At 40.3% G+C, this 12,950-nt stretch overlaps 1 protein-coding gene across 1 annotated transcript in view; it reads left to right on the plus strand.

The window, feature by feature from the left end:
* The window catches only part of myo3a (myosin IIIA), a gene marked incomplete at both ends in the record, with an annotated part of 36,029 nt that overhangs the window by 22,683 nt on the left and 396 nt on the right, over positions 1-12,950 (plus strand). The window contains 5 exons of the mRNA XM_080793767.1: positions 2,363-2,454; positions 3,335-3,372; positions 5,748-5,942; positions 8,331-8,439; positions 10,336-10,569. Coding sequence (XP_080649893.1) covers positions 2,363-2,454; positions 3,335-3,372; positions 5,748-5,942; positions 8,331-8,439; positions 10,336-10,569 — 668 coding nt within the window. The remainder of the gene's footprint in view (positions 1-2,362; positions 2,455-3,334; positions 3,373-5,747; positions 5,943-8,330; positions 8,440-10,335; positions 10,570-12,950) is intronic.

Raw genomic sequence — 12,950 nt, forward strand, 5'->3', positions numbered from 1 at the left:
ATAATTGCAATAACGTTAGACATGCCCCCCCCCCCCCCCCCCAAGGGGAGGGGGGGACATTGCTTGTGGAGTACATTGCTTGTGACAAACGTGATGGATTGCAACTCATACAATATGGGAATATGTCATGTATGACATACGCCCTGATGATTGGGTTGTCCAGACGTGGAATTGAACATCTTCATGATCAATACCAGTGGTGGAAAAATATACTTTTTGACTTAAGTAAATGTATCAATACTGCAATGTAGAAATACTCGATGTCCGGAATTCAAAATTGACTTGAGTACAAAAGTACAAAAGTGTTGGTATATGAAAATGTACCAAAAGTAGAAAGAAAGTACTCATTATGATGACGGTCCCATTTCATGGGTTTTCAAATGTAATATTGTGAGCTTGTATATCTACAATTTCCAAATGACCTAAATGTATATAGGGCTGAAGTGGTTATGTGTAGTGTATGTTTTGTAATAATAATCAAAATCTACAAAGTAACTATAGTAACAAAAAGATTTCATGTAATTGTAGTGGAATAGTAAAAGTACTGAAAATAGGAAAAAGGTAAAAGAAGAAAATAAAACTCTAAATTGTACAGTACAGTACAGTACAGTAAATGTACTTAGTTACTTTACACCACTGTTCAATACCATGATGGTGCCGGATAATGGGTCTGAGGTCATAGAGAGAGAGACGGAACACTTTGTGATGCTGACCGGCAGAGCTAGGGGTCATTCTGAATAATGTCCGTTTGACAATGCCTAAGGTTTAAACTACAGTATAGCCTACTATAGATCAGGGGCGGGCAACTTTGTTGATGGAGAGGGCCACTATAGTTCCACAGTCACTCCAACAAGCTCAAGCTCAACAAGCTCAAGCTTCTGTCGCAGTCCGACGCGTTTTGAGCTTGTAGATCTGCAATTCTTGCTATAGGCCTATTGAATTTGCTATATTTGAATTGAAATCCTGAATATTTTGGGTATTATTTTTGGCTATTTTTTAATCCTGAAAAGTTAAATTTCTATCGTTATACTTATGTTAACTTTATTATGAACTTAAATGCAAAAACATTGGAAATAAAAAAGACTAACATTTTAATACTAGCCGTTAAGCTACTAATGTAGACTGAAGTAATTAAAGCGGGTCATGTTTGCATGTTTAGAATTGTAACAGCTGAATTCAATAATATATCAGTATTCCAATATTAACCGGTGGGCCACATTAAGTGAATGTGAGGGCCACCAGTTGCCCATGTATGCTATAGAATAGATATATAGAGGGCAGCTCAATAAGTACATTTGGGTCAAAAGGTCGCTGCGGTGCGGTTCACACTCAATAGGTTGTAATAGAGTGGACATGTGGAATGACCTCGCAAACATTCTCAGTCCTTTTGGAACAACAAACAAATATAACCAAATTAATTAATATCATACACAGTACAGGAAAGATATCGTCATCTTTTGTTGGCTGTTTAAAAATGCTAATGAGCTAGCAGGTGGTTAATGGTGGTTACATCATGATACCCTTCCAGTCATACGGAAGAAGTCACCCAGACGTTCTCCGTCTTTGGAGTGAGAATGCGTTGACCAGACACATTTTAAAGTGTTTAATCCAGTGGTTTTTAACCTTTTCATGTCAAGGTCCGTTATTTTTCCGCATTTGAGCCATGATGGACCACCATTTGATGACATTTATTACCTCTCAGACCCAAAACTAAAGAATATGTTGTTATCGTTGGATAAGATGTCCACAATTCCATGCTGTATTCATGTTGGTACCATAGGAGAAATAACAGACAAACGTTGATCAAAATAACAATTATTCTACAATTCTGTAATTGTGTAGACGTCTTGTAAATTAATGAATGCAGGTGTAACAAGTCCTGAGAGCGTAAAATGAAACCAAATGGACCAGTAAAGGTTCCATTTGGTTTCATTTTACACTCAAGGGATAATGATACATGAGGGTTTTTGTTACCAACTCTCCATCATTTAGCTGGGGACCACTTGGAACCCCATCACGGACAACTGGTGGTCCCCGGACCACTGCATGGTTTCAATCAGTGGTTCCCAAACCTTTTCATGTCGAGGACCCAAAGAAATTACACTCATTAACCCGCGGACCCCCATTTGAAATATATGCCAGGGACCCATCATAAGAGAACATTTTTAGTGATTTTCAACCATTTTCATTTCCCCCGGTTTGAACTGAATTAGGCTACGGACCCCTATTTAATGACATTTCTCTCTGGGACCCCCAATTTATATTGTAAAATCAATGTTAATTTAACTCTGAGTTTAAATGACAGAAAAGCGTTGACTTGTGGCAGATGTTTGTCACTGTCTCTCTCTTTGTCATCTTTCAGCAGATGCAAAAGTGTCGCGGACCCCACGCAGAACTCAGCAGCCCAAGACCCTCCACACGCCAGAGGACTCCACCTATTACAACCTGATTCATGTGAGTCCAATAGCAATTTAACATATTCACAGGGTGGCCATTTTGCTCCAACATTATTCTTCAGGCAGGAGGGTATATGAAACAATTTCCCCTGTCTGGTTATGCTAAGGTCAATGTTAAGGCCAATGTTGAATGATTTCAGATACAACAGCTATGCATTACTTACAGCTAAGAGGCAGGCGAGATGTTGTGACTATTTTCCTAGCTACTGGCATTTATAATGCATTATTGATTGTCCATATTTTTCTTCACTAGGGAACACATTTGAAAAAGACAACATTGTCAAGATTTCTTGATTGTGTCGTGTATAGAGGCTGTTGTATATTCCAAAATAAATAGGAGTTAAGATATTCATGATGTACATTTTCAGCGCTTAATTATTTTGTCAATGATTTCAGCACACACTAGTGCAACGCAAACTAGGCCTTTTCGCAGCACTCAAGGTTTGTTTGCCGTTTGTCTAACTGTAGTAGAGTTAGATCTAATAATCAACCTAATCATATATAGGCAACTAATACATTACATAATACTGAAATAAGATGTCAACCATTTAGAACAGTGGTTCTCAACCTTTTTTTTTAAATCCCTTAAAAAAAGTCCTTACATCATCACTTCACTGTCACCTTGGGACCCCTGGGTGTCCTGACCCACAGGTTTAGAACCACTGATTTAGATGAAGAGACTTCAAACACAAATTATTGTAGGTATACAAATTATTGTAACTTCAGGTAATGTGTTTTTGTTTTCAAATGTGTTTTTGGATCACTCAAGTTTAATAATTGGGCTACCCTCAGCCCAATAATTGTGCTGTCTACTAAAACGGCACAATTATTGGGTGTTTTTGATTGACACGTAATTTTGGATGTGTCTCTCCTCTCAGCGGTCGGTCCAGGAGGATAAGCGCCGGCCCAGGAAAGAGTAAGTATATGGCGCTTCTATTTTAACACGTTAAAACCGCTGAAAGCATCTGTGTCACAATCAAACTTTTGACTGCCAATGACGAGATTCATTCCACGGCTCACACCGCCATTGTGGTGTTTTCAGTGGTTTACGATAGAGCTCTCTTCTGCAGCCTGTGCATGATCCCAGGATTAACCAAGCTTGTTTTGTTACTGTGTACATGATTTATAAAATGATTTTCTTCTCTGGTTTTTCTTGCTTTTTGGCAAAAACAAGCTATTCAACAAACGAATTATCGCGACGGCAAGGTTATTTACAGTATTTCTCTGATTCTACGAGACTCTACCACGTCCTTTAAAGCGTTCGGAGGGTGGATCATTGTAAAGAAGAATATTCTGTAATTTTTCAAAAACGCCCTGAATCTCTGGTAAGGGCAGCTAACGGCTTGGCCACGGAAGGCGTTTGATTCCATATAAATTTGGGGGTCTCCTTGACACAAACGAAATTTAGACAGGATTTGTAGAATCGGCCTCAGGTCTTATTGGTTAACTTGGCAGCATTCTAAAAGGCTGGCACTCTGCCCTCCGTCCAGACAGTAGTGGTTGTGGGCGCTGTGCCAACATGAGCACAGTGCATGTGTGTGGGTCCACGCCTAACGACCTGTGACATTACACAGCCACTATGAAATTAATTAGCTTAATATTTCACCTCCTTTCCATGCGATGAATAATGGACAATGGCAAGTTCAGTGCTTGCTGCAATGACAAAGAGAAATATTAATGATCTATCTAAGGTTGGGCATCCCAACCCAAGCCAATATTGTGTGGTTTATAAACTATTGTTGATTTCTGTGGGATGGGGTTTTTTTTAGGTTTTGGCCGCTATGCGGTCCTCACACTTAATGTTGCACTGCCGATCCGACGAATATACTGCTGGGGCGGTTTCTGGACAACTCGATATCCAAACTACTTGACAGCTAATTCATCCAATATTTCAAATGGTTTATGGAAGGACTGGCGCTAAGACACAGCCATAAGCATATAAGGACTTCCTAATGTAGCTATACACGGAAATCTGGAGTGCATGTCTAAGCCGCAATGTAGCATCATGGCATTAGGCGCAAACAAATACCGATGGCATACCGATGGCATCTTGGATCTCCATATATGGGCATAAAAGTAACAAGGCATTTTGATGCAGATATACATGTATCAAATATCTGTCGGATCGGGGGTGCAGCATAGCGTATAGAGGCCCCAACCTCTAGTTAATTTGGGGGTGGGGGGGGGGGGGGCTATTCTACCATCTGGGGAGAGGTGATGATCGGAGGGTGCAGAGGGGACGGGCCAGGGTACTTCATCACAGCAGTCTGAACACACACACACACACACACACACACACACACACACTCTCAGTCTCACACACACACACACACACACACACACACACACACACACACACACACACACTCTCAGTCTCACACACACACACACACACACACACACACACACACACACACACACCAGACTTTAAACATAATTCAAGGGTGATCATTTGTTATCAGATAAATAAAGGCAGCCATTGGACGGACAGCAGCCGTTTACATGCATCATTAAGAAGGAGAAGGTCAGGAGGAGAGATGGCATCTCCAGCTGAGGCTGACAGCATAGAGAGGGAGGGAGGGAGGGGGGGCAGTGATGGAAGAAGTACTCACATTTATACTCAAGTAAAAGTATCGGTTAGGGTTTGAGGTAGGTTGTTGTTCTAATGACAGTCGGACCAATAGTATGTCTAATCTAAAGCCTGCACTTGAGTAAAAGTTGGCATCAGAATATAAACCAAAAGTGAAGTACTCATTGTGCAGAATGAACCATTACACAGGTTCAAAATGTATAAAAAACCTTTATACTATTGTGTTTTCAAAACTAACTAAGATTAACTGAAATTGACAAAATGCTTGTATAGTTTTTGTTTATGTTTATGGGATGATATGAATATATTGATTTTTCTGTACCAAATGTATTTAATAAATGTGTTTTATTAAAGTTAGAGAGAAGCCAGTCTTTAACTTGAACACTGTCAAAGCGGCTGATGTTGCACCACACAGTAGTTTAATGTTAATTCAGTTCAATCTGTCTTCCCTCTAATGTTGTTTTCTTTGGCAAGCAGTGATATACAGCTCGCCAAATGGATCTCCCAAGATGAAAGTCTAGCAACAAATTTGATTTGATTTTGTATAAATTATGACACATGCAGCTTCCCCGATGTGCTTGTTAGAAACCCATTCTTTAAACGAATATGCCCACGCCTCATCGCAGATGAAATCGAGTGATGCTTGTCCCCCGACAGCTAAAATATCCTTTCATGCACTTGTTTTTCTGTGTGTTTTTCAGTTCAGGGAAGCAGTTGGATGTAGATGACCAGTACTACCAGGGCATGTCCACCTCCGCGGCGGGCGAGAGGAGGCAGTCTGTGGACGACAGGCAATCGATGGGTGGGCCTGCTGCTGCCCACCAAAGGCAGTCCAGGGAGAGGGCTACCACAGAACCGCCTCCCCCCACTGCCCCCAGACCTGCCAAAGACAACAGGTGCTTGACCACAAATAGAAGTAAATCTTAGTGTGTGTGTGTGTGTGTGGTCAGGTTTGCCACTGCTATCAACCACATAACCAGTAGTGGAAAAAGTGCTCACATTTTCTACGTAAAAGTATTAATACTGCAATGTATGCGCTGTTAGTCCGGCAGCCGGGGTTGTGGAGTGGGAAATTTAGTATATAGTATTTTTTATTGGCCTAAAATATTGTCTATATACTGTACATATGTATATTCATGAATCCACTTGCTGACCAGCTGTCAGCATTGAGAAATGTCTTTTATAGGGATTTATTTTATATGTGACCATACGATTAACATCCTATATAAGGCAAGATTTTCATTATGCTTTATGTAAGCATGTGACATGTCAAACTAGGGGTTTTTCATGATTCTGAATCTATTCCAAGAAAAACACTACTTGGGCTAAAAACGGCCATAGCCACTTGCCCAAATGTGCTCAAAATGTGCTGACCTCATCACATTTGTGATGACAGCTGGTCAGCAAGTGGATTCATGAATGTATACTGTTGTAGACAATATAGAAAAAACTATATACCAAATTTCACACTGTTCAAAATGTACCAAAAGTAAAAGTACTCATTATGCAGAATGTCTCATTTCCAGTTTTCAAATGTATAACAATATTTTGCAAATAGAAGATCTAAAAGCACACAATGTGTCGCATCGCCTGCCATATAGTGTCATGTCCAGGGAATGTACTTAAAGGGACACTTCACCCTTTTTGCAAAGAAATATATGTTAATGACGTTTAGAAGCTTTAGATCACTTTCCTGGGGGTATTTATGTGTGTAATATGTGGTTTTAGATATTTTAGATTGTAGCAGTGAGCCTGTTGTCTCTGATGTCATGGACACTGGTCTCACTACCTTCCTGGACTACAATTCCCATAATTCTTTGGTGCACTGCTCCTCCTTGTGGATAGGGGGGAGAGCAAGAAAGCTTAGAGAAGGAAAAGACACCAACGTCATGGTGTCACGTGACTGGACGCAGGGGCTGCGCCATGACACACCACCACGCCCCCTTGTGTCAAAACTCACACTGGAAGTTCGATGAATACATTGCAGTGGATGGGAGCCCACTGGACATCTTGTAAACAAACATTATTTATGAACGATAGCGACCTTTGTCATATAATCGGTCCAGGAATATAATAGAAGACATATCACAGATTGTTTTCCGACTGGGTGTTTTTCGACTTGCTAACTGTTTAATTGTATTCAGGAATTTAAAGAGCACATGTACGGCTCTGGGCTGCATGGGCTTAACCTGACTCCGCCAGCTGGTGACAGTATTGGGTTCACAATCCTGCCTTCAAAAGCCCATAGGCCTATATTGTTTTTAATTCATCAACATTACAAACTAAATAACGCTTTAAAAATGTTGAGAATAAAGGATTTTGCAATATTACAAGTCAGTGGTGTTCACTAAAGTAAAAGTTGCCTAGCAGTATCACAATGTAACATGCTCTACAAGTGGTTAAGTTTCAGAATAAATACGCAAATTAACAGTAGCCTTAGGACCAACCTGCCTAGTATAATACAACAGTAATTTTAATGAATTTCATTTTCATAGCACTTTTCTATGCACTACGTGCCTACTCAAAGCGCTTCATTCATTCATTCATTCATTCATACTTGTAGGCTATATATCAAGCTGCCTCATGCTACAGAAACGAGTTTCCTGCCCAATGGGCCACATGGCTGGGCAAGGCTGTTGTTGGGAAATGTCAGTGATGTTTCATGGATGGGGCCTATGGAGACTTATATTTTCGCCGGTCCCTTAACCCATTTAGGCCTGATGTAGAAATAAAAAAAGCGTTCGCTCTGAAAGAATATATACCTATTCAAAGATTTGTGCCGGTTTTTTAAGAATTTTCAAAAATAGCAGACCTACAACTAGTTAGATCTGCTATTTTTCAATAGCTAAAGTATAACAAAATGCTTTAAAACACCAAAAGGCCAAAATGCCCAAAATGGGTTAAAATAGGGCCCATAGCCTATACTGTAGTTGAGACATTGACAGGATGTGTCATTAGCATTGCCTCAAGAGACACCATTCAAAACAAAAGAATACACCTCCAACTATGACATAGTTGGAGGTGATACAAGACATGATAAATGGCTGCTAGAGAGGATGAACTCATATACACAAGAAATGGTAAAGGAAGGCCTTTACCATTAATCTTGTCGTCTTTTCATCTGATACTCTCAACTCCGTTCCTTTAACGCGAATCTCTCAAGGCATCTCACGTTCTCCGTTTGCACTTTCTCTGTTACCGCCCCCTACAGCTCTTACTTTTCCCCCATCTTATGCCACAGCATACAGTATGGTCACGTTTATCTGTTGTTGCTTTGCTGACAGGCACTCGGTCCCCAGGCTGCCCTCCACGGAGAGCCAGCAAGAGGAGAACCCGTACGACTACAGACACCTACTGAGGAAGACCTCCCAGAGACGGCGGCTCATCAAACAAGTCTGACGTCATGTACATATATACACGTCATACGCGGGTCGCGTTTAGTTTTTTTCTTTTTTGCCCCCATTCTGAATTCCCATAGACTTTTTGAGTGGCGCTAGCCACTCCTATATGAACAGCTATGTGTGTCCCTATGTATTTCTGTCCCTATGTGTATGTCGGAGTACAGAAATGTATACATTGCTTGACCACCAAGTGTCACTGTTGATGAGCAGACAGACACATACACACACGCGCACACACACACACACACACACACACACACACACACACGACACAGCACCACTCAATTCAGACGGATCTGAATTTTATATCGCGACAAATTCGAACTGTGTTCCAAAAATAAACAAATAATTACACTTTAGTTACATTTTGTGCCAGAAACAGACTGTATCAAATGAGTGACTGACTATCGTAAATGATACAAAACCAGCTCCATGCACCGACAATATCGCCGAGACAGTTTGTTTATTTTCGGACATCAATTCTTATATGAGACGATTCAAAGATGACCCTAGTGTTTTCTCCATAGAGAAACACGTCTGTGACCCTTGGGGGATGAACGACTGAATTCAGGAATTCAGTACTCTATACACTGCTGGACTTCTTCTTCTGGGCCAACAGATCCATCACTTGACCAAAAATCTAAGAAGCCAAGATGCAGTGAATGAAGAATATACCTAAAGTTATATATCGTTGCTGTCGGCTGATAAACCTTGTACGGTATGTACCAAAAAACATTATTTTTTTCATTATTATTTAAAAACTTTGTCTATGTCATATTTTTAAGATTTCCGGGAAAGTCAAAAAACTAAACATTACTTTCTGCCTAAGTCATATATTGACTTAGGCAAGAGTAAAAAACGTTTCGTTTATATATTTTTTTTAAATTTATATCTGCCTGACTGCCTAACTCTACTCTCAAAACACTGCTGTTTCTTCTAAATTGGCTTTAAAGCACTTTCTGCCTAAGTCATTTTGGAATGTATAGTAACAAGCATTCTGATTGGCTTAGGACATAGGCAATAAGGAACAATGATGCAGCAGGTATAGGAGATAGATCTAGGCCAGGGGTGGGCAACTGGCGGCCCGGGGGCCACATGTGGCCCCCACCTTCACTTAATGTTGGCCGAATTAGTGAAAATAGCCGATCTGCAAGCTCACAACGTGCCGTGATCTGTAGACCATAGATCTGCTACTATATCTGCTACTTTTGTGCGACACTCTCTTGTATGATCTAAGTATAGGACATTCATTTACGGAGAAAAATAACCATAAAAAGTTTAACTTTGGAGACACAAGGTTTCTGCGTGACAGCAACGGTATCACATGCTATGCCATGTATAACACATGCATTTTCCTGCAGGGTGTGCACGAGCACTACAGTATATTTACTTCATCACGGCTTGCACATAACACTAATATTATTTTTGGTACTATTGTTAAAGCAGCACTATGTCACTTTTTAACTACTATATGGCATATTATGTCCCACAACGTTATAACATGTTTAAGCAGTAACAATCAGGCCTGGAATTTCATAATTTTTGGTGACACTGCCACTTGGCCTTTTGGTGTTCATTGAGATAATTAATTGAATGTAAGGGTTAAAGATGATTTCACATTTTATATGTAGACTATATGCAGTGAAATAAATACATTTTTGCATTCACAATCTGATCCCCATGCTCAGCCCTGCACCAAAGTCATTGTCATTGTACTGGTTTAAAGATGGGGACTCGGGGCGGGGAGTTAAGAATTCAGAATCTCAACAAAAGTCTACATGACAAGAAAGAGACACTGGTGTCTACATATTGACATCAAAGAGGCAGAGGAGAAAGTGGTACAGTCAGCTGGGGGCATTAAGGCCTCAAGCCATGACTTTGTTTTTAGGGCCACAAGGCCAAACTGAGGCGCAACGACGGCCATGGCCTTCTTGGTCTCCCTGAAATTCCTGCCCTGATAATCATCCTTCCATCGGGGCTTGACTGTATTATTTGTATAGGGGAGACAATGAGTTTCATTCTGGTATTTGCCAAGGCACCAAGGCAGAACTGCCAGTCAAAGCGAAGACTGGCCAATCACAGTGTGTCCTCGCCGGACATGCATGCTCGCAAAGACTATTGGGTAATGAAATCAAAGACGTTGGCCTCCATGTTATTTGTGTCCAAAGTGGCTGCACTGATACCCCAAACTACATAGTGCTGCTTTAACCAAGGTGAATTATTATATGCTAGAGAAACATTGAGTCCTTCTCGCACTTAATGTAATGTATATACCGTGTAGATTACATGATGTCACTACCAGGCAAATTGCCTTAAACTCTGCACGTGTTAGTCATATGGGTAAACTAAAATATTTCCCTCTTCTTTCACTTTTGTAAAGATTGTGCTGTTCTTAATAGAACTTGTGAATAATTGGATGTAAAAAAAGGCAATTTGAAAGCCAATGAGGGTAGGTTTGGTACCACTAATGAGGGTTGTAAAGTTAAAAGTGTAGCTAACCCCCCAAAATGTCAAAGTTTATATCAATTACACACACCATGAAGCCTTATTATTCAGTTGTTTTTATTCAATTATTGGCTTTTTATTGGCGACAAGAAACTAAAACCTGCATGAATTGAAGGCTTCATGGGGTGTGTAATTGATTAGGAAAACATTTTAATGTTTTGGGTGAACTACTCTTTTAAGTGTTTTTTTAACATAATGTAATGTATTGAGGAAATAAATAATAATTGATTCACTTTTGAATGCTATCAATTTCTTCCCAGTTGGTCACATATAAAGATAGTTTTATAATATATCTGTAGGTGTTAATCATATGCTAAATGTATTATCCTGGGAAATATCAACATCATCCAGGCATCAACATGCCAACAGTGGCGAACTACATCAGCATACACACACTCTCAAACTCTGAGACTTGAGTCTATAACAAAAAGAAAGAACATCATTTGACATGAATGTATTTGCATTATTTAGGAAATGTTATCAAATGCTACAGTATTTTGTTGTATCATAGCTGGCTTTCTGTGCCTCCATGGGTCATATAATAAAGCAATTTAACAATAAACTAATAAATAAATAATAATAATAATAAAATTGTCCTTGGGCAAGGCACTCAAACTCTATGTGCTTCCTCTTTAGAGTTGTTTAGGTGTAGAGTAGGCTATCAATTAAATTATTTACATAATGATGCCAAGCATGTTCATTAATTCAAAATGTAAAAACAAATGTTTTTATTTCCATGACAATATTTGTTACACACACACACACACACACACACACACACACACACACACACACAACACATGTACACATGTACACATTCTTTACACACAGTCAGTGTAATGATGGTGCCCACATACTGCCGCCATGGTGGTGCACTGTGATGCAGTCTGCCAGAGAGCTTAGCAAAACATTCCTCTGGGGGCTACAATAATTCGTGCCAGACAGACAGAGGGACCTGCTGCGTGCGTGAGTGCTCACATAGCGTGTGCATACCGGCCAATGTTTCATATTCTACCAGAGGCTGACAATTATAGCAGTCGCCCAGAAATAATGGGGGGGGGGGGACGACGACGACACAAGCAGTGTTGCCATGTCTGCTCATGTTAAGCGACGTTGGGCTTGTTTATTCTGTAAAGTTGCTTATAGTATATTGCTATAGTTGAGGGTTGCAGTTATTAAAGTGCATGCGGGCCCTATAAACCAGTGGATCTCATTTTCATATCAAAGATTAAGACCCCCACATTACTATTTGGCACATGCACAGATGCATCATGCACTGCCAAAGGACTGGCCCATACAAGATTTGTGTTGTTAAAATTTGTCAAAAATATTCCACATTTTAACAAGATTTGTTTTAATAGCAGATCTTAGTAGCATCGCAATATGTTGAGAGCTTGTAGATCTGCTATTTTCAAATAGCCAATAGTAGGCCTAACCCTGAGTGGCCTATAGCCTAATAGTCGCTTCTTTTCCGGCTTGTTATTTCCATATACCTGCATTGCTTATTTCCCTCGCGAAATCTGGCAACACTTTACACAAGTTAGAACGGGCGTCAGAGTCACGACTCCTCCACGCAACTTAGTTCGTCATGACTTCGTGTGAATGACCAGAATGTCTTTGGTGACGTGAAATCCTCAGGTGACAACACAGGTGACACCGTGACATGTGACAGTCCTGCAATGAGTGGATGGAGACGCTCATTTTAACTCCTAACCATAAGCATCATTCCACCTCCAGTGCACCTTTCATGCTGTAGTGTCTATGTGTCTTTAATTTAATAATTGGCTTCAAATATTGAACTGTGGATAAAAGCAGACACAGGACATAATATATAGGGACAGACATCGGATTTTCATTTTGTGATCCAGACCCTGCACTTCACACTCGATCTGCATTCTGCACTCCCTTCATCCTCAAAAAAGGAGTGCATATAGGTGGCTGCGCTTTCTGCGTCGAAGCGCGCGAGTCTCACTCCGAAACGCCCGCGCTTCCATGCAT

Source organism: Protomyctophum bolini (genome assembly GCF_963924005.1).
Source record: "Protomyctophum bolini genome assembly, chromosome: 21".
NCBI classification, from domain to species: domain Eukaryota; kingdom Metazoa; phylum Chordata; class Actinopteri; order Myctophiformes; family Myctophidae; genus Protomyctophum; species Protomyctophum bolini.